Below are 27,864 nucleotides of genomic sequence, written 5' to 3'. Positions count from 1 at the left end.
AGTGCAGCAGTAAGGCCAGCATGGACTGGTTGGGACAAATGGCCTGTTTCTGTGCTGTCCATTCAATGGAACATTTCAAGGCCTTGAAATCCTTCATTATACATTACTTTTGAGAGGAAGCTAGTTGTAATTGTAGACATTTATTAAAGACACAAACATTTTTACTTTTTTTAAAGAGTTAGGCTGCAGTTAAAAGGGGTTAAATTGCACCTCAACCAACGAATCGGCCCATTTTTGCTATTCTGGGCAACATGGCCTCAGGATCAATGTGTGCACAAGCATGTGTGTGTAAAAGAATTGGAGAGCTCACCTTAAGATAAACTAATTAGAATAATTTATACTTTCTTCTTGTGTATTTTCACTAGCAGAGGGTGAATGTGGCTGCGAGTGAGCAGCAGCTCATACTTTATTGTTTTAAATTTTTATTTAGAGATACAGCACTGGAACAGGCCCTTCGGCCCACCGAGTCTGTGCCGACTATCAACCACCCATTTATACTAATCCTACATTTATCCCATATTCCTACTACATCCCCACCTTCCCTCAGTTCCTCTACCACCTACCTATACTAGGGGCAATTTATAATGGCCAATTTAACTATCAACCTGCTTTGACTGTGAGAGAAAACCGGAGCACCCGGTGAAAACCCACGCAGTCACAGGGAGAACTTGCAAACTCCGCACAGGCAGTACCCAGAATCGAACCCGGGTTGCTGGAGATGTGAGGCTGCGGTGCTCATACAGGGCTGTTCTTTCCTGAGTGTGCTACTTGTTTTGCTTGACTGCTGTTGGAACAATGGAATCTCAACAAAGGGAAGTGCAAGGACCACTCCCTTTGATGAGGATACATTGGAAAAAATTTTCATAGAAAAATGGGAAAAGGGGAACCCTTCTATGAAACCAACTATGCGTAGCAGGACGTAGAAATTATTCACGGAAGCAGCTAAAAGAGAAACTCTCTGAACTGAGAAAGAGTTCTAACAAAAAGGCACCTATCATTTACCAACTCAAATTAAATATATATAAGCCAGAAGGATTGTGCCCCCAGCATGATGCAACATAAGTAAGGAAACATTGAAAGCACTGGCACAAGTCTTGCACCTTGTTTACCCAAAATCCCAAGTCTGTAAATACTTTATCTTGTGCTTGGTGGCTGCCAAAGAGAAAGGCTTCAAATGTTGGACCTAATTGTTGCATCATTCCTCATTAATTCAAAATGCCACTTCCAACAATCTGCATGATGTGCTGTTATCTATTTACACAAAGGAAAATGTGGGTTGGACACCTGGGTGCAACTAATCACAGAATTGTTACAGCACAGAAGGAGGCCATTCGGCCCATCATGTCTGTACCGGCTCTCTGAATGAGCAATTCATTTAGTGCCATTCCCTTGCCTTCTCCTTGTAACCCTGCACATTCTTCCTTTTCAGATAACTATCTAATTCCCCTTTAAACGCCTTCAGTGAACCTTCCTCCACCACACTCTCAGGTAGTGCATTTGAGATCCTAACCACTTGCTGCGTAAAAATGTTTTCCTCATGTCGCTTTTGCTTCTTTTGCGACTTATCTTAAATCTGTGCCCACTTGTTCTTGATCCTTTCGTGAATGGGAACATTTTTTTGCCCTATCTAGTCTGTCCAGACTCATGATTTTGAATACCTCTACCAAATCTCCTTTCGACCTTCTCTTCACCAAGGAAAACAGTCCCAATTTCTCTAATCTATCTTCATATATGAAGTTCCTCATCTCTGCAGCCATTCTCATGAATCTTTTCTGCGTTCTCTCCAATGCCTTCACATCTTTCCAAAAGTGCAGTGCCCAGAACTGGACGCAATACTCTAGCTGAGGCCGAAGTTTAACATAACCTCCTTTCTCTTGTACTCTCTGCCGATATTAATAAAGCATAGGATACTGTATACTTTAGTAACCACTCTTTCAACTTGTCCTGCTACCTTCAATGACACATGCACATATACACCCAGGTCCCTCTGCTCCTGAACTCCCTTTAGAGTTGTACCCTTTATTTTATATTTTCTCTCAGTGTTCTTCCTACCAAAATGAATGACTTCACATTTCTCTGCATTGAATTTCATCTGCCATTTGTCCGCCCATTCCACCAACATTTCTATGTCCTTTTGAAGTTCTACACTAGCCTCCTCACAGTTCACAATGCTACCAAATTTCATAGTCTTCACAAATTTTGAAATTGTGCCCTGTATATTAAGGTCTAAGTCAATAATACATAGCAGGAAGAGCAAGGGTCTCAACACTGATCTCTGAGGAACCCCCCTACAAACCTTCCTCCAGTCTGAAAAATATCCATTAGCCACTACTCTCTGTTTCTATCATTCAGCCAATTTCGTATCCACGCTGCTACTGTCCCTTTTATAACTTTTCTCACAAGTCTGTTGTGTGGCACTGTATCAAATGCCTTATGAAAGTCCATGTACACCACATCAGCAGCACCAGCCTCATCAACCCTTTGTTATCTCTTCAAAACACTCCAGCAAATTAGTTAAACATGATTTTCCCTTAACAAATCCATGCTGGCTTTCCTTAATTAATCCATATTTGTCCAAATTACTATTCATTTTGTCCAAAATTATTATTTCTAGAAGTTTCCCCACCACCGAAGTTAAACTGAATGGCCTGTAGTTGCTGGGCTTATCCTTATACCCTTTTTTGAACAAGGGTGTAACATTTACAATTCTCCAGTCCTCTGGCACCACCTGAGTGTAAGGAAGGCTGGAAAGTTATAGCCAGTGAGTCTGCAATTTGCACACTCACTTCCCTCAGAAGCCTTGGATGCATCTGATCCAGTACTCGTGCCTTATCAACTTTAAGTACAGACAGCCTATCTAATACCTCATCCTTATCAATTTTAAATCCTTCTAGTGTATTAATTACCTCTTCTTTCACTGTAGCCTGGGTAGCATCTTCTTCCATGGTAAAGGCAGAAGCAAAGTATTCATTTAATACCTCAGCTATTCCTCTTGCCTCCATGTGTAAATCCCCTTTTTGGTCCCTAATCAGCCGCACTCCTCCTTTACCACCCTTTTACTATTTATATGCTTACAGAAGACTTTGGGATTCCCTCATGTTAGCTGCCAGTCTCTTTTCATACTCTCTCTTTATTTACCTTATTTGATTTTTCGCATCCCCTCTGAACCTTCTATATTCAGCCTGGCTCTCTGCTGCTATATCTAAATGCTGAAACCATATGGTTTAGAGTCACAGAGTCATTTACAGCACAGAAGGAGCTATGAGGAAAGATTGGATCAGCTAGGGTTGTTTTCCTTGGAACAGAGGAGGCTGAAGGGTGTCTTAATTGAGGTGTACAAAATTATGAGGGGTCTAGATAGAGTAAACAGGAAGGACCTGTTTTCCCTGGCATAGAGGTCAGTTACCAGGGGACACAGATGTAAGGTCATTTGTAGCAGGATTAGAGGTGACATGAGGAAAAAAACCTTTTCACCCAGAGGGTGGTGGGTGTCTGGAATTCACAGCCTGGAACCTTCAACTCATTTAAAAAGTACCTCAACATGTACCTGAAATGCTGTAACCTACAAGGCTACGGATCAGGTGCTGGAAGGTGGGATTAGATTGTGCGGCTAGATTTTTCAGGCACACAATGGGCTGAATGGCCTCCTTCTGTGCTGTACTTTTTCTATGGTTCTATCATTCTAAGGAGGCCATTTAGCCCATCGAGTCCATGCCAGCTCTCCACGGAGCTATCCAGTCAGTCCCACTCCCCTGATTGATCCCAATAGCCCTGCAAGTTTGCTTCCCTCAAGTGGCCATCCAATTTCCTTTTGAAGTCAGTGATTGTATCTGCTTCCGCCAACCTTGTGGGCAGCAAGTTCCAGGTCATTACCACCCAGTGCGTAAAAAAGTTCTTCCTCATAATCCCCCTGCAGCTCCTGCCCAAAACTTTCAATCTGTGTCCCCTAGTCCCTATACCACTAGGAACAGTTCTTTCTTGTCTAACTTATCTAAGCCAGTCATAATCTTGTACATTTCTATTAAATCTCCCCCTTAATCTCCTTTGTTCTAAGGAGAACAACCCCATCTTTGTTTCTGAAATTGAAGGCTGCACAAAACCAGAGAGAGAACCTGAACTTGTGCTAGATTTGCCAAGCTGCCTTCATGTAGATAGCTTTGCAAAGCATGGCGATGGAGGCTGTGTGCAAAGAATTTTGGTAACTTCATGTCAGCCCAACAAGGCAAGTTTTCTCTTATACAAGTTCTGCCAGTCTATCAAACTCATTGCATGAGTAACATTCAGGCATATCCAACATCAGCAGCATGGCACAGTACTTTCTACTGTGTATGCAGTTATTTGCCCCATGCCCACAATGACACATATTCACTTTCTCTTTGTGTATGGCCTTCCCAGAATGGCGTAGCTAGCACTAGGGACAAGCAGCAAGATAGCCCAGTATGAGTACCCATCAAACACTCCTTAGCACACAGGTAACAGCATAGAACATGGAGCACAAGATTAGGCAGTAGACAGGATATACCACACACATACTAAGTATATAAATAGGATTGTGCAACAAAGAAATAAAGCGGCTGCAGATTCTTTAAATGTAGTGTGTAGATGTACTGTCAGAAGGGACATAGTTAATGTTGCACGTGATGGGATTCAGGCAGGGATAATAGCAGTGGCTAATATATTATGAAGTCTGCAGCACTCTTAATGCAGGTCATATTTACATGATTTGAGAGAAAGTCATTTCAATCAATGGGTGATGTACCAAACTTCCTGGCAGCAACTCAGTCTTGAGTCTTCAACTCACGTGCTGAGCTCCACTATTGTTGAGTATAGGGATAATCATGCAGCCTTCTCTGTCCCACGAGTTACCTGATTGTCCACTCTATTATCATCTGGATGTCATAGGACCATACAGCTTTGCTTTGATTCAGTGGTTAGCTCCATCTATAGCCTGCTGCTTTTAGTGTTTAACATGCAGGTTGCCCTATGTTGTAGTTTCACTAAGTTGGTGCCTCATTTTAAGGTAAACTTGGTGCTGTTCCTGACATGCCCTTCGAGACTCTTCATTCAACCAGGGTTGGTCTCCCAGCTTGGTGGTGGTGAGGAGTGTGACAGGTGATGAGGTTACAGACTCTGGTGGTATCCAGACCTCAGCACTGTCTCAAAGCACTTCACAGCCTATGAAGTGTCTTTGAAGTGTGGTCACTGTTGTAATGTAGGGGAAAGTGCAGTCAATTTGTTCACAGTAAGATTCCACAAACAGCAATGAGATAATGCACAGTCTGTCGCAGTGATGTTAATGAAGAGATGAATACAGGCCAGGACAACCAGAACTCCCTATTCCTCCTTGAATAGGGTCACGGGATCTTTTCCCTGAAAGGATAGACTTTTCAGTTTAACACCTCATCCTAAAGACATACCAACAACGTAGCACTCCCTCGGTACTGCACTGAGAAGATCTAATCAAAACTTGCTACTTTGTTCCAAACCATCAGCTTCATCTTTAAGAATCCAAGTTTTCAAGGCCAGAGCATGGAAGTCACAAAGTACCCATTTGATGAGGGTGAGTAGCAATACAGAAGCAAAAAGCCCATAAAACTGCCAGATCTTCGTAAGTTAAGAATGACTGAAACTAGGGGGATAATGACCCTTGTCTGATCTTAGCACAACCTCTAAAAAAATTTAGTTTTGATTTTATAATTGATTCTGTGATTGATGTGAAATTTGTGCGCTCTGAGCACACCAGCCAGGAATTAATCCCAATATTTCAACAAACAGCATCCAGACTACTTAAAAGAAAAGTCTAATTTAGCTCAGTACAGAATAAATCATACTACAGTATGCAACTCAGTTTACCTTTGACAGAAGGTGGAGCAATCTGGAAATGTTACTCCAGATAAGGAAAGCTTCAGATATAGGAAAAAAAGCCTTTGCTGGAGAAGTAGGCTGTGCTCTCCTGAAGAGCAGGTTAAAGTGCATCATCAGGTCATTTGCAGGAAATGCCAGATTACCTGGGAATTCCAAACGTAGTTGCTATGTACAAAGTAGCAAAACTATTCCATTCTCTCACATTTATATACAAATATAAACACATGTACAACGATATATGAACAGATATCTTTCAATAATACTACAGGAACGGTTCTTAAATTGTGAGGCACAGGGTCCGACCAGGTGGAGCACTGGGAGGGGCACAACTATTGCTCTGCTGCCACCTCCTACCCAACTCCCTCACCCCAACTTCACTCTTTCCACAAGTCAGCATGAAAGTCGTAAGAAGCAGGGGAGAAAGAGTGGCCAAGAGATTAAGTAAACGTTGAAAAATAAGACAGTACAGAGAAACAGAAGAGAAGGATGATGAATAGAGAGGGGAAAAAAGAGAAAGAAAGAGAACCAAAGAAAGGGTGAGCATGATGACAGACTTTCTTTGCAGATTTTACAGCACCAGTATCCATGGTTAAATGTGCACCAAAGGATATACAAACGTTTTGGTAGGGACCCGCGCAGAAAAGTAAGTGAATTGGAAAAAGGAAAAGTAAATTACCTTTCTTACCTGCTGGCGGCCAAGCTTTGATGTATCCAGTGCAGTGCACTACTGAATACTGCGACTCTCCTTCCTTGACAGGTCCCAAGCCATTCCTAAAAGAAAAACATTAACACTACATCAATTGTGATTACTGATGTCAAGTTAACAAAGAAATATACAAAACAAAATACAGAATCAGGGAATCATGAAATACAGTTAAAAGATAATTAATATTTAATATATAAAATGTACAAGTGTATCACCTGTATCTCTTCCGCAGAACAGTCAGCCTGCTCAATGAGATGTGTTCCAAGGGAGCTGTTCCATACCTGCATTAAAAAGTCCATTACAGTTAAGCCATGTTAAATATTGGCAGGGCTTTTGCACTTTAGGCTCTCTGGCCAACTGTATAATCAATGTTGATTTAACTACAAGGTCACTCTTGCAGTCCAGACTTCTTTCTAGCACTTTTTACTTCGGCTCCATATAAAATGTCATCTTCCATTAATGAGCCAATGCTTTCAATGAAATGAAATGTGACAAAATGCATGAAATATGCGAGATCATGTGCCATATGGTAAATATACGGCAGGGTATGCATCAAAAATTGTATGGGCAGTCACCATGACCTTCAGGACACTCTCGATCAACAAAAACTGGCTTTTATATGGAGCCCTTAACCGAAAGAGTTTCATAAATATATACATGGAATTCAGATACCAAGTCAGGAAAGCAGATTCGAAGGAGTGACCCATGGTTCTGTCAAAGATATGACTCTTGAGGTTTTTAAAAGATGGACAGAGAAGCAGAAAGCAACAGAATGAGTTCTAAAATACCAGACAAATGCAGCTGCAAGCTCTACCTCAAAGGAGTGTTCAAAAGGCCAGAAGAGAAAATGAGCATGCAGGAGAGGGCAGAAGGCTGGAGGAGATTGCAGACATAAAGCAGGGCAATGCCATAGATGGATTTACAAAGCCAAAGATTTCAAATTTAATGCACTGTGGGGTGCGGGGTGAGATTAGTAGTAAGCATAAATCAGTGAGGATGGGGTGATGGGTGAGTGGGACATAGTGCAGGACAGATTACAAGCAGCAGAGATTTGGAGAAATTGGAATGTATTGAGGGGTGCAGATGGAAAACTAGTAAGACGTCAGTCAGAAATAACCAAATATGGAGAAAAGCAAATTTAAGAGTTTCAAGTGCTGGGGGTGAAGATGGGGGTGGGGGCGAGTGGAAAACAGGAGAAGGCAGTCCATGTTGTGAGGTGGAATCAACTGGCTTAATGATAGGATGCAAAAAAACAACAACGAGGCTACATAGTTAAGTTTACTAACCTACTAATCAAGTTGACCATAAGAAGTTAAATTATACAGAAGCAAAAATATACCAAATTAGATACCAATACAATACACAACTTATTTGGTGGACAGCATACAGAATGCGCCAAATTAAAATTGTTACAAAACATGTGGGAAGAGGGATCAGGAGAGATTTCTTTAAATATAAAGCAAAAAAAAAACATTTGATGTGTGGAATAGTTTGTCAGAGACTAGTTGGGGAAAACAACTATTTTGGTGTGCATTCAAACCATTGCAATGGAGTACTTTGCCAAAGGCACTGGTTGTATTTTTAAAAGAAAAATATTGAAAAGGGGAAGATATAGGGCAAGAGGAGAAACTGGGCAGTGGGATTCATTTTTGATTGCTTGAACAAAGAGCCAGCACAAACACACAGGCCAAATGGCCTCTGCCTATGTTATAGTTTGATGGTTTTCCAGAGCTCTTGTAATTTTAGAAATCTGCAATCGTGGCAATTCAGGTTCCATGGAGCCATTTCACAGTGATTTGGGTGTGCAATACAAGAGAGTGAACAACACAAACGGATCTACAGAACAAAATCTTGCCACACTTATTCTCAGATTCAGGCAGTTTCCGACGATAGACCTGTTGAAATAAATTAAGAACAAAAACAGAATATACCGTATTAACTGGCAAAGATACTCATCATACAAACAGTATTTTTAGCTGATGTATTACTTGATCAAACAATATGGCCCGATTTCTCACAATTTAGCCGTATTCTCAGCTGGTGTCCGTGAATAAAAAGACCACTTTAATTTTAAACACTCCATTCTCCAAGCTAAACTAGTAATTCTTGCGAATTGAAACCGGATGGATCCTGGGATCCTCACAGCCACCATAATTTATTACTGGAATGGAAGCTTTGAGGGAGACAAAACAGACCTATATCTTTTCCCTTCTAATATTTTTCCCTTAATGAATGCAACCAGAGTCTATGAGGAGACAGTCGGGCAGTGGGATTTGTTTTGCATTGTTTTAGCATTGCTGACACAGAAACACAGGTCAAATGGCCTCTTCATGAAACTGATTAAAGGGGCAAAGGCAACATCGATACAAAACTGGCTAAGATACAGAAAGCAGAGAGTAATGGTGCATTAAAAACAAAACACTGGCAAAGGTTAGAAATGTAATAGGTTTTAAGCAAATAAAGTGGGGGTGGGGCAAGAAATAACAAAAGGGAAGGTGTTGATAGGACAGAGGGTCACAGAGAATAACTAACAAGAAGGTCAGGGAGCAAAGGCAAAGGGTGTGTTAATGGTGTGCAGAAAGACAAAGTGTTAGTGCAGAGAGGGTGCTAATTGACAGAAAAATGAACAGCCCTTGCCAAAAGCACAAACATGAAAAAAAACAATGGGCAGGTACATGGTAAAAAAAAAAAAATCATGAAACAAACTAAAATAAAATAAAAATAAAAAATAAATATTACTAAAAATAAAAAAGGTGGGGGGGGGGGGTTGAAATGGCAAGCAACCGGAAGCTCAGGGTCATGCTTTCGGACTGAGCAGAGGTATTCCTCAAAACGCTCACCTAATCTGTTTTTGGTCTCTCAAATGTAGAGGAGAGTGCATTGTGAGCAGTGAATACAGTATACTACATTGAAAGAAGTACAAGTAAATTGCTGCTTCACCTAAACGGAGTGTTTGGGGCCTTGGATAGTGTGAAGAGAGGAGGTAAAAGGGCAGGTATTACACCTCCTGTGATTGCATGGGAGGGTGCCATGGGAAGGGGACAAGGTGTTGGGGATAATGGAGGAGTGGACCAGGGTGTCGCAGAGATAACGATCCCTTCGGAATGCTGACGGGAGGGGAGGGGAGGGGAAGATGCGTTTGGTAGTGGCATCATGCTGGACGTGGCGGAAATGATCCTTTAGATGTGAAGGCTGGTGGGGTGGAAAGTAAGGACAATGGGAATCCTCTCACAGTTCTGGAGGGAGGGAAAGGGGTGAGGCTAGAGGTACAGGAAATGGGCCGGACACGGTTGAAGGCCCTGTCAATCACAGTGGGGGGAATCCTCAGTTGAGGAAAAAAGGAAGACATACAAGGCTATGGACCAAGTGCTGGAAAATGGGATTAGTATAGATAGGTGCTTGATGGCCGGCGCGGACACGGCCTGTGCTGTATAACTCTATGACTCTATATCAGAAGCACTGTTGTGGAAGGTTGAATCATCAGAGCAGATGCGTCAGAGACGGAGAAACTGGGAGAATGGAATGGAGTCCTTACAGGAGGCAGGGTGTTTAGAAGTGTAGTCGAGGTAGCTGTGGGAGTTGGTGGGCTTATAATGAATATTAGTAGAGAGCCTATCCCCAGAAATGGAGACAGAGAAATCGAGGAAGGGAGGGGAAGTGTTGGAGATGGACCACGTAAAGGTGAGAGAAAGGTGGAAATTAGAAGCAAAGTTGATAAAGTTTTCCAGTTCGGAGCGGGAGCAGAAAACGGCACCGATACAGTCATCAATGTAGCGGAAAAAGAATTGTGGGAGGCGGCCTAAGTAGGACTGGAACAAGGAATGTTCAACATATCCCATAAAAAGACAGGCATAAGTAGGACCCATGCAGGTACCCATAGCAACACCTTTTACTTGAAGGATGTGAGTGGAGTTGAAGGAGAAGTTGTTCAATCTGAGAACAAGTTCAGCCAGGCGGAGGAGGGTGGTGGTGGATGGGGACTGGTTGTGCCTCTGTTCAAGGAAGAAGCAGAGAGCCCTCAAACCATCCTGGTTGGGGATAGAGGTGTAGAGAGATTGGATATCCATAGTGAAGAGGAAACGGTTGGGGCCAGGAAACTGGAAATTGTCAAAATGACATAGGGTGTCAGAAGAGTCATGGATGTAGGTGGAAAGAGACTGGACCAGGGGAGAAAAGATGGAGAAAAGAAAGAGTCAAGATAGGAAGAAATAAGTTCAGTGGGGCAGGAACAGGCTGAAACGATGGGTCTCCCAGGACAGTCCTGTTTGTGGATTTTAGGAAGGAGGTAGAAGTGGGCTGTCCGGGGTTGCAGAACTATGAAGTTGGAAGATGTGGAGGGAAGGTTTCCGGAGGAGATAGAAACATAGAAAAATAGGAACAGGAGTAGGCCATTCGGCCCTTCGAGCCTGCTCCGCCATTCAATAAGATAATTCAAATTCAATAACCTGTTCCTGCTTTTTCCCCGTATCCCTTGATCCCAATTAGCCCTAAGAACTATACCTAACTCTTTCTTGAATATATTTACTGACTTGGCCTCAACTGCTTTTGTGGTAGTGAATTCCACAGGTTCACCACTCTCTGGCTGAAGAAATTCTCTTCATCTCAGTCCGAAATGGCTTACCCTCTTATCTTAGACTGTAACCCTTGGTCCTGGACTCACCCGCCATCGGGAACATCCTTCCTGCATCTAGTCTGTCCATTCCTGTTAGAATTTTGTAGGTTTCTATGAGATCCCCTCTCATTCTTTTAAACTCTAGCGAATATAAGCCTAATCGACCCAATCTCTCTTCGTACGTCGGACCTGCCATCCCAGGAATCAGCCTGGTGAACCTTCACTGCACTCCCTCCATAGCAAGAATATCCTTCCTCAGATAAGGGGATCAAAACTGCACACAATACTCCAGATGTGGTCTCACCAAGGCCTTGTACAATTGCAGCAAGACATCCTTGCTCCTGTACTCGAATCCTCTCGCTATGAAGGCCAACATTGAGGACAAGAGTTGGGACGCCATGTTACAGCTGTACATAACGTTGGTTAGGCTGCATTTGGAGTACTGTGTGCAGTTCTGGTCGCCGCACTACAGGAAAGATGTGATTAAGCTAGAGAGGGTGCAGAAAAGATTCACATGGATGTTGCCTGGTTTGGAGGGCTTGAGTTATAAAGAGAGATTGGATAGGCTGGGTCTGTTTTCCCTGGAGCGAAGGAGGCTCAGAGGGGACATGATGGAAGTATATAAAATTATGAGAGGCATAGATGGGGTAGATAGCCAGAGTCTGTTTCCCATGGTAGGGGTGACTAAAACTAGAGGGTATAGATTTGCAGGTGGTGATGTTCCCATGTATTTGCTGCCCTTGTCCTTCTAGGTGGTAGAGGTTGCGAGTTTGGAAGGTGCTGTCGAAGGAGCCTTGGTGCGTTGCTGCAGTGCATATTGTAGATGGTACACACTGCTGCCACTGTGCGTCGGTGGTGAAGGGAGTGAATGTTTGAGGATGGGATGTCAATCAAGAAGCCTGCTTTCTTCTGGATGGTGTTGAGCCTCTTGAGTGTTGTTGGAACTGCACCCATCCAGGCAAGTGGAGAGTATTCCATCACACTCCTGACTTGTGCCTTGTAGATGGTGGACAGGCTTTGGGGAATCAGGAGGTGAGTTACTCACCGCAGGATTCCTAGCCTCTGACCTGCTCCTGTAGCCACGGTATTTATATGGCTACTCCAGTTCTGTTTCTATCAATGGCAACACCCAGGATGTTGATAGTGGGGGATTCAGCGATGATAATGCCATTGAATGTCAAGGGGAGATGGTTAGATTCTCTCTTGTTGGAGATGATCATTGCCTGGCACTTGTGTAGCGCGAATGTTACTTGCCACTTATCAGCCCAAGCCTGGATATTGTCCAAGTCTTGCTGTATTTTTACATGGACTGCTTCAGTACCTGAGGAGTTGCGAATGGTGCTGAACATAGTGCAATCATGAGCAAACATCCCCACCTCTGACCTTACGATTGAAGGAAATTCATTGATAAAGCAGCTGAAGATGCTTGGGCCCAGGACACTAGCTTGAGGAACTCCTGCAGTGATGTCCTGGAGCTCAGATGATTGACCTCCAACAACAGCACTGTGGCGCAGTGGTTAGCACCGCAGCCTCACAGCTCCAGCAACCCGGGTTTGGTTCTGGGTACTGCCTGTGCGGAGTTTGCATGTTCTCCCTGTGACTGCGTGGGTTTCCGCCGGATGCTCCGGTTTCCTCCCACAGCCAAAGACTTGCGGGTTGACAGGTAAGTTGGCCATTGTAAAGTGCCCCGAGTGTAAGTAGGTGGTAGGAGAATTGAGCGAAGGTGGGGATGTGGTAGGGAATGTGGGATTAATGCAGGTTTAGCATCAATGGGTGGCTGATGGTCAGCACGAATCGGTGGACCGAAGGGCCTGTTTCAGTGCTGTATCTTTCTATGACTCTAACCACAACCATCTTCTTTTGCACTAGGCATGACTCCAACCAGTGGAGTGTTTTCCCTCTGATTCCCATTGACTGCAGTTTTGCTAGGGCTGCTTGATGCCATACTTGGTCAAATGCTGCCTTGATGTCAGTCACTCTCACCTCACCTCTTGAGTTCAGCTCTTTTGTCCATTTTTGTACCAAGGCTGTAATGAGCTCAGGAGCTGAGTGGCCCTGGCGGAACCCAAACTGCACGTCACTGAGCAGGTTATGGCGAAGCAAGTGCCGCTTGATAGCACTGTTGCTGACAGCTTCCATCGCTTGAGTGATGATTGAGAGTAGGCTGATGGTGCGGTAAGTGGCCGGGTTGGACTTGTCCTGCTTTTTGTGTACGGGACATACCTGGGCAATTTTTCACATTGCAGGTTAGATGCCTATGTTGTAGCTGTACTGGAACAGCTTGGCTAGTGACGCGGCAAGTTCTGGAGCATAGGTCTATAGTACTACTGCCGGAATATTGTCAGGACCCATAGCCTTTGCAGTATCGAGTGCCTTCAGTTGTTTCCGGATATCACGCGGAGTGAATCGAATTGGATGAAGTCTGGCACCTGTGATGCAGGGGACTTCAGGAGGAGGCAGAGATGGATCATCAACCCGGCACTTCTGGCTGAAGATTGTTGCAAATGCTTCAGCCTTATCTTTCGCACTGATGTGCTGGGCTCCATTGAGGTTGGGGATATTTGTGGAGCCACCTCCTCCAGTTAGTTGTTTAATTGTCCACCACCATTCACGGCTGGATGTGGCAGGACTGCAGAGCTTAGATCTGATCCGTTGGTTATGGAATTGCTTAGCTCTGTCTATCGCATGCTGATTACGCAGTTTGGCACGCAGATATTCCTGTGTTGTAGTTTCACCAGGTTGACACCTCATTTTGAGGTATGCCTGGTGCTGCTCTTGGCATGCCCTCCTGCACTCTTCATTGAACCAGGGTTGGTCTTCTGGCTTGATGGCAATGGTAGAGTGGGGGATATGCCAGGCCATGAAGTTACAGATTGTGGTTGAGTACAATTCTGCTGCTGCTGATGGCCCACAGCGCCTCATGGATGCCCAATTTTGCATTGCTAGATCTGATTGAAATCTATCCCATTTAGCACGGTGGTAGTGCCATACAACACGATGAAGGGTATCCTCAACGTGAAGGCAGGACTGCGTCTCCACAAGCACTGTGCGGTGGTCACTCCTACCAATAATGTCATGGACTGATGCATCTGCGGCAGGCAGATTGGGGAGGATGAGGTCAAGTATGGGGGTACTTGATGGGGTAGCTGTTGAACAGGCAGATACAGAGTGCAGAGAGTCTGTGAGGAAGGTTAGACAGTTGACAGGGCAAAGTTGCAGCCAGTATGATGGGTTGAAGTGTGTCTATTTTAACGCAAGAAGTGTCAGGAATAAGGGTGATGAACTTAGAGCATGGATCAGTACTTGGAGCTACGATGTTGTGGCCATTACGGAGACTTGAATATCACAGGGGCAGGAATGGATGTTGGATGTTCCGGGGTTTAGATGTTTCAAAAGGAATAGGGAGGGAGGTAAAAGAGGTGGGGGAGTGGCATTGCTAATCAGGGATAGTATCACAGCTGCAGAAAGGGAGGTCGGCGAGGAGGGTTTGTCTACTGAGTCAGTATGGGTGGAAGTCAGAAACAGGAAAGGAGCAGTCACTTTATTGGGAGTTTTCTATAGATCCCCCCAATAGCAACAGAGACACGGAGGAACAGATTGGGAGGCAGATTTTGGAAAGGTGCAGAAGTAACAGGGTTGTTGTCATGGGTGACTTCAACTTCCCTAATATTGATTGGAACCTCCTTAGTGCAAATAGTTTGGATGGAGCAGATTTTGTCAGGTGTGTCCAGGAAGGTTTCCTGACTCAATATGTAGATAGGCCGACTAGAAGGGAGGCTATGTTGGATTTGGTGCTTGGCAACGAACCAGGCCAGGTGGCAGATCTCTCGGTGGGAGAGCATTTCGGTGATAGTGATCACAACTCCCTGACCTTTACTATAGTCATGGAGAGGGATAGGAGCAGACGGGATGGGAAAATATTTAATTTGGGGAGGGGGAATTACAATGCTATTAGGCAGGAACTGGGGAGCTTAAATTGGGAACAGTTGTTCTCAGGGAAATGCATGACAGAAATGTGGATGTTGTTTAGGGAGCACTTGCTGCGACTGCTGGATAGGTTTGTCCTGATGAGGCAAGGAAGGGATGGTAGGGTGAAGGAACCTTGGATGACAAGAGATGTGGAACAGCTAGTCAAGAGGAAGAAGGAAGCTTACTTAAGGTTGAGGAAGCAAGGATCAGACAGGGCTCTAGAGGGTTACAAGGTAGCCAGGAAGGAACTGAAGAATGGACTTAGGAGCTAGAAGGGGACATGAAAAAGTCTTGGCGGGTAGGATGAAGGAAAATCCCAAGGTGTTCTACACTTATGTGAGGAACAAGAGGATGGCCAGAGTGAGGGTAGGGCCGATCAGGGATAGTGGAGGGAACTTGTGCCTGGAGTCGGAGTAGGCAGGGGAGGTCCTAAATGAATACTTTGCTTCAGTATTCACTAGTGAGAGGGACCTTGTCGTTTGTGAGGACAGCGTGAAACAAGCTGATATGCTTGAACAGGTTGATGTTAAGGAGGAGGATGTGCTGGAAATTTTGAAAGACATGAGGATAGATAAGTCCCCGGGGCCAGACGGGATATACCCAAGGTTATTACGGGAAGCGAGGGAAGAGATTGCCGCGCCTTTGGCGATGATCTTTGCGTCCTCACTGTCCACTGGAGTAGTACCAGATGATCAGAGGGTGGCAAATGTTATTCCCTTGTTCAAGAAAGGGAACAGGGATAACCCTGGGAATTACAGACCAGTCAGTCTTACGTCGGTGGTGGGCAAATTAATGGAGAGGATTCTGAGAGACAGGATTTATGATTATTTGGAAAAGCATAGTTTGATTACAGCTAGTCAGCATGGCTTTGTGAGGGGCAGGTCATGCCTCACAAGCCTTACTGAATTCTTTGAGGATGTGACAAAACACATTGATGAAGGAAGAGCAGTGGATGTGGTGTATATGGATTTTAGCAAGGCGTTTGATAAGGTTCTCCATGGTAGGCTCATTCAGAAAGTAAGGAGGCATGGGATACATGGAAATTTGGCTGTCTGGATACAGAATTGGCTGGCCCATAGAAGACAGAGGGTGGTAGTAGATGGAAAGTATTCAGCCTGGAGCTCGGTGACCAGTGGTGTTCCGCAGGGATCTGTTCTGGGACCTCTGCTCTTTGTGATTTTTATAAATGACTTGGATGAGGAAGTGGAAGGCTGGGTTAGTAAGTTTGCCGATGACACAAAGGTTGCTGGAGTTGTGGATAGTGTGGAGGGCTGTTGTAGGTTGCAACGGGACATTGACAGGATGCAGAGCTGGGCTGAGAAGTGGCAGATGGAGTTCAACCTGGAAAAGTGTGAAGTGATTCATTTTGGAAAGTCGAATTTGAATGCAGAATACAGGCTTAAAGACAGGATTCTTGGCAGTGTGGAGGAACAGAGGGATCTTGGGGTCCACGTCCATAGATCCCTCAAAGTTGCCACCCAAGTTGATAGGGTTAAGAAGGCGTATGGTGTGTTGGCTTTCATTAACAGGGGGATTGAGTTTAAGAGCAACGAGGTTATGCTGCAGCTCTATAAAGCCCTGGTTAGACCACACTTGGAATATTGTGTTCAGTTCTGGTTGCCTCATTATAGGAAGGATGTGGAAGCTTTAGAGAGGGTGCAGAGGAGATTTACCAGGATGCTGCCTGGACTGGAGGGCATGTCTTATGAAGAAAGGTTGAGGGAGCTAGGGCTTTTCTCATTGGAGCGAAGAAGGATGAGAGGTGACTTGATAGAGGTGTACAAGATGATGAGAGGCATAGATAGAGTGGATAGCCAGAGACTTTTTCCCAGGGCGGAAAAGGCTATCACCAGGAGGTATAATTTTAAGGTGATTGGAGGAAGGTTTAGGGGAGATGTCAGAGGTAGGTTCTTTACACAGAGAGTGGTGGGTGCGTGGAATGCACTGCCAGCGGTGGTAGTAGAAGCAGATACATTAGGGACATTTAAGCGACTCTTGGATAGGTACATGGATGATAGTAGAATGAAGGGTATGTAGGTAGTTTGATCTTAGAGTAGGTTAAAGGGTCGGCACAACATCGTGGGCCGAAGGGCCTGCACTGTTCTATGTCAGTATGTTTTTCCCTCTTGTTGGTTCCCTCACCACCTGCCGCATGCCCAGTCTAGCAGATATGTCCTTTAAGACTCGGCCAGCCCGGTCAGTAGTGGTGCTACCGAGCCACTTTTGGACATTGAAGTCTCCCACCCAGAGTACATTCTGTGCCCTTGCCATCCTCAGTGTTTCCTCCAAGTGCTGTTAAACATGGAGGAGTACTGACTCATCGGCTGAGGGAGGGCAGTAGGTGGTAATCAGCAGGAGGTTTCCTTGCCCATGTTTGACCTGATGCCATGAGACTTCATGGGATGCGGAGTCGATGTTGAGGACTCCCAGGGCAACTCCCTCCCGAATGTATACCACTGTGCCACCACCTCTGCTGGGTCTGTCCTGCCGGTGGGACAGGACATACCCGGGGATGATGATGGCAGTGTCTGGGACATTGCCTGTTAGGTATGATTCCGTGAGTATGACTATGTCAGGCTGTTGCTTGACTAGTCTGTGGGACAGCTCTCCCTACTTTGGCACAAGCCCCCAGATGTCAGAAAGGAGGACTTTGCAGGGTCGACAGGGCTAGGTTTGCCATTGTCGTTTCCGGTGCCTAGGTCGATGCCAGGCTGTCCGTCCAGTTTCATTCTTTTTTATTGACTTCATAGCAGTTAGATACAACTGAGTGGCTTGCTAGGCCATTTCAGAGCGTAGTTAAGAGTCAACCACATTGCTGTGGGTCTGGAGTTACATGTAGGCCAGACCAGTTAAGGAAAGCAGATTTCCTTCCCTAAAGGACATCAGTGAACCAGATGGATTTTTACAAAGATCAACAATGGTTTCATGGTCATCATTAGACTAGCTTTTTAATTCCAGATTTATTAACTGAATTCAAATTCCACCTTCTCTGCTATTACATCTTTTATAATGGACTCTAGCATTTTCTCCACTACTGATGTCAGGCTAACTGGTCTATAATTCCCTGTTTTCTCTCTACCTCCTTTTTTAAATAATGGGGTTAGCTGCCCTCCAATCCATTGGAACAGTTCCAGAGTCTATAGAATTTTGAAAAATGACCAGCAATGCAAATACTATTTCTAGGGCCACTTCTTTCAGTACTCTGGGATGTAGATTATCAGGCTCTGGGGATTTATCGGCCTTCAATCCCATCAATTTCCCTAACACCATTTCCCTACTAATACTGATTTCATAGAGTTCCTCCTTCTCACTAGACCCTATGTTCCTCAACATTTCTGGGAGTTAATTTGTGTCCTCCTTTGTGAATACAGAACCAAAGTATGTATTTAATTGAAAGCAAAATCCTGCAGATGCTGGAAATCTGAAATAAAAGCAAGAAATGCTGGAAATACTGAGCAGGTCTGGCAGTATCTGTGGAGAGAGATGCAGAGTTAACGTTTCAGGTCAGTGACCTTTCATCAGAACAACAATTATGTATTTAATTGGTCTGCCATTTCTTTGTTCCCCATTATAAATTCTCCCGTTTCTGACTGTAAGGGACTCACATTTGTCTTCACTAATCATTTTCTCTTTACATATCTATAGAAGCTTTCCCAGTCAGTTTTTATGTTCTCTGCAAGCTTACTCTCATACTCTATTTTCCCCTTCTTAATCAATCTCTCTGTCCTCCTTTGCTGAATTCGAAACGGCTCCCAATTCTCAGGTTTGCTGCTTGTTCTGGCCAAATTATATTTCTCCTCCTTGGATCTAATACTATCCCTAATTTCTTTTGTAAGCCACGGTTGAGCCAACCTTCCTGTTTTATTTTTGCACCAGACAGGAATGAACAATTGTTGTAATTCACCCATGCACTCTTTAAATGCTAGCCATTGCCTATCCACTGTCAACCCTTTCAGTAACATTCCCCAATCTATCACAGCCAACTCGCGCCTCATACCTTCATAGTTTCCTTTATTTAGATTCAGGACCCTAGTCTCAGAATCAACTCTCTCATTCTCCATCTTAATGAAGAATTCTATCATGTTATGGTCACTCTTCACCAAGGGACCCCACACAACAAGATTGTTAACTGGTCCTTTCTCATTACACAATACCCAGTCTAGGATGGCCTGTTCTCTAGTTGGTTCCTCGACGTATTGGTCCAAAAAACCATCATGTACGCACTCCAAGAATTCCTCCTCGACAGTATTATTGCTAATTTGGTTTACCCAATCTATGTAGATTAAAGTTACCCATAATTACAGTTGCACCCTTATTGCATGCGACTCTAATTTCCTGTTTAATGCCATCCTCTACATCACCACTACTGTTTGGGGGTCTATATACAACCCCCACCAATGTTTTCTGCTCTTGGTGCTTCTTAGCTCCACCCATACAGATTCCACATCAGGATTCTCTGAGCTAACATCCTTCCTCACTATTGTATTTATTTCCTCTTTTACTAACAATGCTACTCCACCTCCTTTTCATTTTTGCCTGTCCTTCCTAAATATTGAATACCCTTGGATGTTCAGTTCCCATCCTTGGTCACCCTGCAGCCATGTCTCCGTAATCGCAACTATATCGTATCCATTTACAGTGGCAGTCCTATGGAAAGTAACATGATGTTTGGTGGTGGAGTCATGGTCTGGGGGAGGTAGGAAGAAGTGTCTGAGAGTTGGCGCTGAGCCTCTGCAAGGCAAAGGTCGGTACGCCAGACAACAACAGCACAACCCTTGTCTACAGGTTTAATCACAATGTCAGGATTAGACCTGAGAGAACCGAGTTCAGCAAGTTCAGAGGGAGGCAGGTTAGAGCAAGTGAGGGGAGAAGAGAAACTGAGATGGTCAATGTCTCGCCGACAGTTTTCAATGAAAAGATCAAGAGCAAGTAAGAGGCCAGAGGGAGGGGTCCAGGTGGAGGGAGAAGGCTGGAGGCGGGTGAATAGGTCTTCTGGTCGGGGGGAGGACTCCTGGTCAAAGAAGTGAGCACGGCGGCGAGGCAACGGAAGAAGAGCTGAATGTCATGCCAAGCGCAAAATTCATTGAGGTGGGGGCATAAGGGGTTAAAATTGAATCCTTTGCTGAGTACAGAACGTTCAGCGTCAGAGAGAGGAAGGTCAGAGGGTATAGTGAATACACGGCAAGGGGTCAGATCAGAAGGGATAGGGTCAGAGGGAAGTGAAGGGGAATAAGGATTTGGAGGGGCATTCGTCCCCATCAGCTGCTGGATCTTGCGTTCCTTAACACCGAAGAGGGAGAAAAAAAGCTTTTAGCTAATGTGTCAGATAAGACAAAGGATGAAATGAAACTGCAGAGTAGAACAGCTTTGAGATAAGGTGAGTTGGTGCTTCTGGAGAGAGAGGTCCAGTGTGTATATGTGGCAGCGCATGGCACTCAGTGTGGATCTCAGGATGTGGCGAGAACAGCAGTCTGAGGAACGCTGTATCTCTCGGAGATACCCGTAATCCTGGGTGGATTCAAAACACGAAGGATGAAACTTCAGTTGGAATCCACTTGGATTAAGTCGGAGCTGGAGAAAGTCACTGAGGAAGATGTGGCTGTGAAAACGAGTTTCGGTAGACACTTTATCAAACACCAGGAGGGAAACAGAAAGCAATGAAGGTGAACAAGGTAAAAGAGACAAATGAAAATCCTGTCAAAGAGAAGAGCTGAACTTTTTCAAGGTAGGTATTCCTGGAAGAGAAGTGCAGTGAATTAAAAATTAAAATAAAAGCAAAATACTGCAGATGCAGGAAATCTGAAATAAAAACAAGAAAATGCTGGAAATACTCAGCAGGTCTGGCAGCATCTGTTGTGAATTGTTGTTTATCAGCTGGGAAGGAAGTATACAGTGCTGTCCCCAAGGGGTTGGTATTAGGATCACTGCTCATTTATATATACAAATGACCTGCACTTGGGTACAGAGGGCATAATTTCAAAGTCTGCAGATGACACAACACTCAGAAATGAGAATAGCAACAGACTTCAGGACGACACATATCAGATGAAATTTAATGCAGAGAAGTGTGAGGTAATGCATTTGGTAGGAAAATTGAGGAGAGGCAATATAAACTAAAATGGTAGTATTTTAAAGGGATGCAGCAGTGAGATAGTGGGAGGACAAGTTGAGAAGGCTGTTAAAAATGTACAGGATTCTTGGCTTTATAAACAGAGGCATAGGGTACAAAAGCAAGGAAGTAATTATAAACCTTTATAAATCACTGGTTAGACCACAGGTGGAGTATAGTGTTTAATTCTGGGGCACAGCACTTTAGCAAGAATGTCAAGGCTTTACGGAGGATGCAAAGATTTACTAAAATTATATCAGGAATGCGGGACTTCAGTCATGTGGATAAACTAAAGAAGGTGGCGTCGTCAGCCTCAGAACAGAGAAAGCTTAGGGGAGAATTTATAGAGTCATAGAGTCGTATAGCATAGAAACAGGGCCTTCGGCCCACCGCGTCTATGCCGACCATAATACCTATCTATACTAATCCCACCTGCCTGCACTAATTCCATATCCTTCTATGCCTTGCTCATTCAAGTACCTGTCCAGATGCCTCTTAAATGTCGCTAAAGTTCCTGCCTCCACCACCTCCTCAGGCAGCTCATTCCAGATACCCACTATTCTTTGTGTGAAAAATTTACCCCTTTGATCCCCTTTAAACCTCCGCCCTCTCACCTTAAATCTATGCCCTCTTGTTTTAGTCACCCCTACCATGGGAAACAGACTCTGGCTATCTACCCTATCTATGCCTCTCATAATTTTATATACCTCTATCATGTCCCCTCTCAGCCTCCTTCGCTCCAGGGAAAACAGACCCAGCCTATCCAATCTCTCTTTATAACTCAAGCCCTCCAAACCAGGCAACATCCATGTGAATCTTTTCTGCACCCTCCCTAGCTTAATCACATCTTTCCTGTAGTGCAGCGACCAGAACTGCATACAGTACTCCAAATGCAGCCTAACCAACGTTATGTACAGCTGTAACATGACGTCCCAACTCTTGTACTCAATGCCTCGGCCGGTGAAGGCAAGCATGACATACGCCTTCTTCACCACCGTGTCTACCTGTGTTGCCAGTTTCAGGGAACTATGTACTTGCACCCCAAGGTCTCTCTGCTCAACAACACTCCCCAGGGCCCTGCCATTCACTGTATATGTCCTGCCCTGGTTTAACTTCCCAAAATGCATCACTTCACACTTGTCTGCGTTAAATTCCATTTGCCACTTCTTTGCCCACTTTCCCAGTTGATTTATATCCTGTTGTAACCTTAGACAACCTTTTTCACTGTCCACTATACCACCAATTTTGATATCATCTGCAAACTTACTAATCATGCCCCTTACCTTCACATCCAAGTCATTAATATATATGACAAACAACAGAGGGCCCAGCACCGATCCCTGCAGCACACCACTGGTCACCGGCCTCCAATCTGAAGAACAACCCTCCACTACCACCCTCTGCCTCCTATCACCAAGCCAATTTAGTATCCAATTTGCTAGCTCACCCTGGATCCCATGTGTTCGAACCTAGGTTCAAAATCATGAAGGGTTTCCTGAGACAGAAGGGTTGTTAACCAGAGGACACAGATTCAAGGTTATTGACAAAAGAAACATAGGCATCATGAGGAAAAACAAATTTATGCAGCAAATTATGATGATCGGGAATACATGATATGAAAAAGTGGTGGAAGCAGATTCAATAATAACTCTCAAAAGAAAACTGGATAAATGCTAGAAGGGAAAAAAATTGCAGAACTAGAGGGTAAGAGCAGGGGAATGGGACTAATTGGAGAGCTTTTTCAAACAGCCAGCACAGGCATGATGAGTCGAATGTCCTCTTTCGATGGTGTATCATTCTATGATTCTCTGCTTGTAAAATACCTAATTTTCCTCATACATGAAATGGACAACACAAATGTGCTATGTGGTGCTTTGCCATTTTTTTTCATGTGTTGTACATCTGAGTGGTGAAGCACAATGTCTTTTGCTTGTTAATAATGTATATGCTGTGAAATATCCAATTCTTAGAAAGCCCAATTGAGTTTTATTTTGGTAAATATTTGATACATAAAATTCCCAATAAAATACATATAATTTTTATTAATTCATGGGATGTGGGCAATGCTGGCTAGGCCAACATTTATTACCCATCCCTAATTGCCCTCGAGAAGGTGGTGGTGAGCTGCCTTCTTGAACCGCTGCAGTCCATGTGGGGTAGGTACACCCACAGTGCTTTTAGGAAGGGTGTTACAGGATTTTGATCCAGTGACAGTGAAGGAATGGCGATATAGTTCCAAGTCAGGATGGTGTGTGTCTTGGAGGGGAATTTGCAGATGGTGGTTTAGTTTAGTTTAGTTTAGAGATACAGCACTGAAACAGGCCCTTCGGCCCACCGAGTCTGTGCTGACCATCAACCACCCATTTATACTAATCCCAGACGAATCCCATATTCCAATAACATCCCCACCGGTCCCTTTATATTTCTTTACCACCTACCTATACTAGGGGCAATTTATAATGGCCAATTAACCTATCAACCCGCAAGTCTTTGGCATGTGGGAGGAAACCGGAGCACCCGGAGGAAACCCACGCAGACACAGGGAGAACTTGCAAACTCCGCACAGGCAGTACCCAGAATCGAACCCGGGCCTCTGGAGCTGTGAGGCTGCAGTGCTAACCACTGCGCCACTGTGCCGCCCTGTGGTGTTTCCATGGATTTGTTGCCCTTGTCCTTCTAGTTGGTAGAGGTGGTGGGTTTGGAAGGTGCTGTCTAAGGAGCCTTGGTGCGTTGCTGCAGTGCATCTTGTAGATGGTACACACTGCTGCCACTGTGCGTCGGTGGTGGAGTGAATAAATGTTTGTGGATGGGGGTACCAATCAAGCAGGATGCTTTGTCCTGGATGGTGTTGAGCTTCTTGAGTGTTGTTGGAACTGCACCCATCCAGGCAAGTGAAGCGTATTCCACCACACTCCTGACTTCTGCCTTGTAGATGGTGGACAGGATTTGGGGAGTCAGGAGGTGAGTTACTCGCCGCAGGATTCCTAGCCTCTGACCTGCTCTTGTAGCAACAGTATTTATATGGCTACTCCAGTTCAGTTTCTGGTCAATAGTAACCCCCAGGATGTTGATCGTGGGGGATTCAGTGATCGTAATGCCGTTGAATCTCAATGGGAGATGGTTAGATTGTCTCTTGTTGGAGACTGCCATTTATCCGCCCAAGCCTGGATATTGTCCAGGACTTGCTGCATTTCTACACCGACTGCTTCAGTATCTGAGGAGTCGCGAATGATGCTGAACATTGTGCAATCATCAGCGAACATCCTCAAATCTGACCTTGTGATTGAAGGAAGGTCATTGATGAAGCAGCTGAAGATGGTTGGGCCCAAGACACTACCCTGAGGAGCTCCTGCAGTGATGTCCTGGAGCTCAGATGATTGACCTCCAACAACTACAACCATCTTCATTTGCGCTAGGTATGACTCCAACCAGCAGAGAGTTTTCCCCAATTCCCATTAACTTCAGTTTTGCTCGGGCTCCTTGATGTTATACTCGGTCAAATGCTGCCTTGATGTCAAGGGCAGTCACTCTCACCTCACCTCGAGTTCAGCTGTTTTGTCCATGTCTGAACCAAGGCTGTAATGAGGTCAGGAGCTGAGTGGCCCTGGCAGAACCCAAACTGAGCATCACTGAGCAGGTTACTGCTAAGCAAGTGCCGCTTGATGGCACTGTTGATGACACCTTCCATTACTTTACTGATGATTGAGAGTAGACTGATGGGGCGGTAGGTGGCCAGGTTGGACTTGTCCTGCTTTTTGTGTACAGGACATACAACTCAATTTTCCACATTGCTGGGTAGATGCCACTTTTGTAGCTGTACTGGAACAGCTTGGCTAGGGGCCAAGGAGGTTAATTAATCCAGTTTTTCCAGAGCTCTTGTGTCAGCTGTGGCTCAGTTGGTAGCACACTTGCTTCTAAGCCCAATGTTCTGGATTCAATTTCCACTCCAGGGCCTGAACACAAAAATCAAGGCTGACACTCCAGTGCAATATTGAGGGAGTGCTGCACTGTTGGAGGTTACCATCTTTCGAATGAGTTGTTAGACTGAGGCCCCCCTCTGCCTGCTTGGGTGGATGTAAAAGAACACTTGGCACTATTTTGAAGAAGAGCAGGGGAGTTATCTCTGGTGTCCTGGCCAATATTTCTCCCTCAATCAATATCATACAAACAGATTATCTGGTCATTATCACATTGCTGTTTGTGGGAGTTTGCTGTGCAGATACCGGCTGCTGTATTTCCTACATTACAACAGTGACTACACTTCAAAAGTACATTATTTGCTGTAAAGAGCTTTGAGACTTTCAGTGGTCGTGGAAGGCGCTATATAAACTCAAGCCTTTCTTTTTCTTTCCTTTTTTCAGCTCTCGTGAAAACATATGACTAAAGTACTTTAACTCATTTTATCATAAAGGTATTTGACTGATGTCCTTTTGCAAACAAAAAAATCAAGCTACACTAATCATTTTAAGAGACATATGGCCCCAACTCCAAACAACCTTTCATAAGTGTGCCATTAAAGACTGTGAACATAGCAACATAAGAAATAGGAGGAAAAGCCATTCAGCCCATCGAGCCTGTTTTGCCACTCAAACAGATCATGGCTGATCATCTACCTCGACACCACTTTCCCGCGCTATCTCCATATCCCTCGATGTCATTAATATCCAGAAATCTATCGATTTCTGTCTTGAACATGCTCAATGATTGAGCTTTCACAGCCCACTGGGGTGGAAAATTCCAAAGATTCATCACCTTTTGAGTAAAGAAATTCCTCCTCATCTCAGTCTTAAATGGCCTGCCCCTTATTCTGAGGTGTGAACCTATAATTTTTTTTTAAATCATTTTAAACATTTTGAAGGAAGGCCAGATCAGTGATGAAACCACACAAATTTAAAAGCAAATGTATCACTTTTTGAGAGAGACTATTGTTAGGAGTTTCTTTGCGCACTGTAGGCTGTACTATAAAGTGGGGCTTTTACTCAATACTGGTCTTGGTTTCAGGGTTAATGTAAATGTGGGCTTAAAAGGAAGACTGGAACAGCTTGTGAAATGACAGATCGAGTCACAAAACAAAATTAGGGATGAGCAATGCAATTTTATTAGGATAAATGTAGCCTTTTTTAAAAATTTACTCTTGGTGGGAACAAAGCAAAATCCACAAGTTAAAGCTTGTATTGGTTAAAGGAAGTCTGGAATGTGGTTAACTTGTTTTTGTTTCCACACTTCTCAGCTAGAGGGATTTAAAAACACTGATGCATTTTTATCTACGATTTAGCGTGATATTGGCATCTTTATTGTGTCAGTGTGGCTCAGTGGCAGTGCGATCGTTAACACTCTTGCCTCAGTCAGAAGGTCATGGGTTCTACATGACTTGCGAATATAATCTAGGCTGACATTCCAGTGCAGTATTGAGGGAGCGATGCACTGTTGGGTGTGCCATTTTTCAGATGAGACATGAAACTGTCTGTTTGGGTGGATAGAAAGAAAAACATCAATCAAAAGAAGGGAGTTCTTCCTGTGTCCTGTCCAACATTTATCCTTCAACCAACGACACCCATTAGTGTTCGTGGGAACTTGGCTGCCGAGGTACAACAGTAACTAGACTTCAGGAAAGTACTTCATTTACTGTGAAGTACACTGAGATGTCTTGTAGATCTGAAAGGTGCTTTAAAAATGCTAGTTTTAGTCACGTCACAGTATAAAATGTGCTAAAAACATCCTATCTAGCCTATTCTTAAATATTCACACAGTCTCTGTTTCAGTCATCAACTCCGGTAGTGTATTACACAGCCTCACAACCAATCACTGACGTCCCCCCAGCCCCGCACTGTGCACCAAACTTTTCCCCGTTCTCTGAACAAATAGCTTAAATCTTATGTGTTTCCACCTTATTCTACACCCCTCATTCATTGAAAGCAACACATTGCTATCCACTTTAGCCATCCTTTCATAAACTGAATCCATATTTGATGCAATTATTCAGATTTTAGTCAATGGTTTTGTGCCTGATGTTCAGTCATTTGTATCAGATTGCAGATTATCACATGTAATTCTGCAATGCTCATAACTGATACACAGAGCACTTATCCTGACCATATAACATAAGAATTAAATGTCCATCACTCTCAGCTCTTTCAGGAAATCGTTACTTTCGAGCAAAATTTACATTTTTACTGCTGCACCCAAAATTATCAAAATGAGAACTGCATTCAGTTCACACTTATTTCTGAGCTCTTTTTTTCTGGAGGCTAAAAAGACTGTCAGGAATATTATAAAAGCAAAATACTGCGGATGCTGGAAATCTGAAACAAAAACAAGAAATGCTGGAATCACTCAGCAGGTCTGGCAGCATCTGTGGAAAGAGAAGCAGAGTTAACGTTTCGGGTCAGTGACCCTTCTTCGGAACCGTTCCGAAGAAGGGTCACTGACTCGAAACGTTAACTCTGCTTCTCTTTCCACAGATGCTGCCAGACCTGCTGAGTGATTCCAGCATTTCTTGTTTTTGTGTCAGGAATATTAGCCTGAACATGAGGTAGTCAGCTCACATATGTGTTGACATGCTTCGATCACTAACTCTGGCAGTGTATTCTGCAGCCTCAGAAC

The 27,864-nt window shown here is 44.2% G+C and overlaps 1 protein-coding gene across 5 annotated transcripts in view; it reads right to left on the bottom strand.

The window, feature by feature from the left end:
* The window catches only part of arnt2 (aryl-hydrocarbon receptor nuclear translocator 2), a 503,920-nt gene that overhangs the window by 289,320 nt on the left and 186,736 nt on the right, over positions 1 to 27,864 (bottom strand). For 4 of the 5 annotated variants that reach the window (XM_068017713.1, XM_068017714.1, XM_068017717.1 and 1 more), the window contains exons 6-7: positions 6,787 to 6,852; positions 6,542 to 6,636 (exon numbers count right to left, since the gene is read on the bottom strand). In XM_068017713.1, coding sequence (XP_067873814.1) covers positions 6,542 to 6,636; positions 6,787 to 6,852 — 161 coding nt within the window. The remainder of the gene's footprint in view (positions 1 to 6,541; positions 6,637 to 6,786; positions 6,853 to 27,864) is intronic. The other variant, XM_068017715.1, reaches the window with a different exon arrangement.

Source organism: Heterodontus francisci, chromosome 38 (assembly GCF_036365525.1).
Source record: "Heterodontus francisci isolate sHetFra1 chromosome 38, sHetFra1.hap1, whole genome shotgun sequence".
Taxonomy (NCBI): domain Eukaryota; kingdom Metazoa; phylum Chordata; class Chondrichthyes; order Heterodontiformes; family Heterodontidae; genus Heterodontus; species Heterodontus francisci.
Note: the sequence above shows the minus strand (reverse complement) of the source record. Positions and strands in the feature narration are given on the sequence as shown.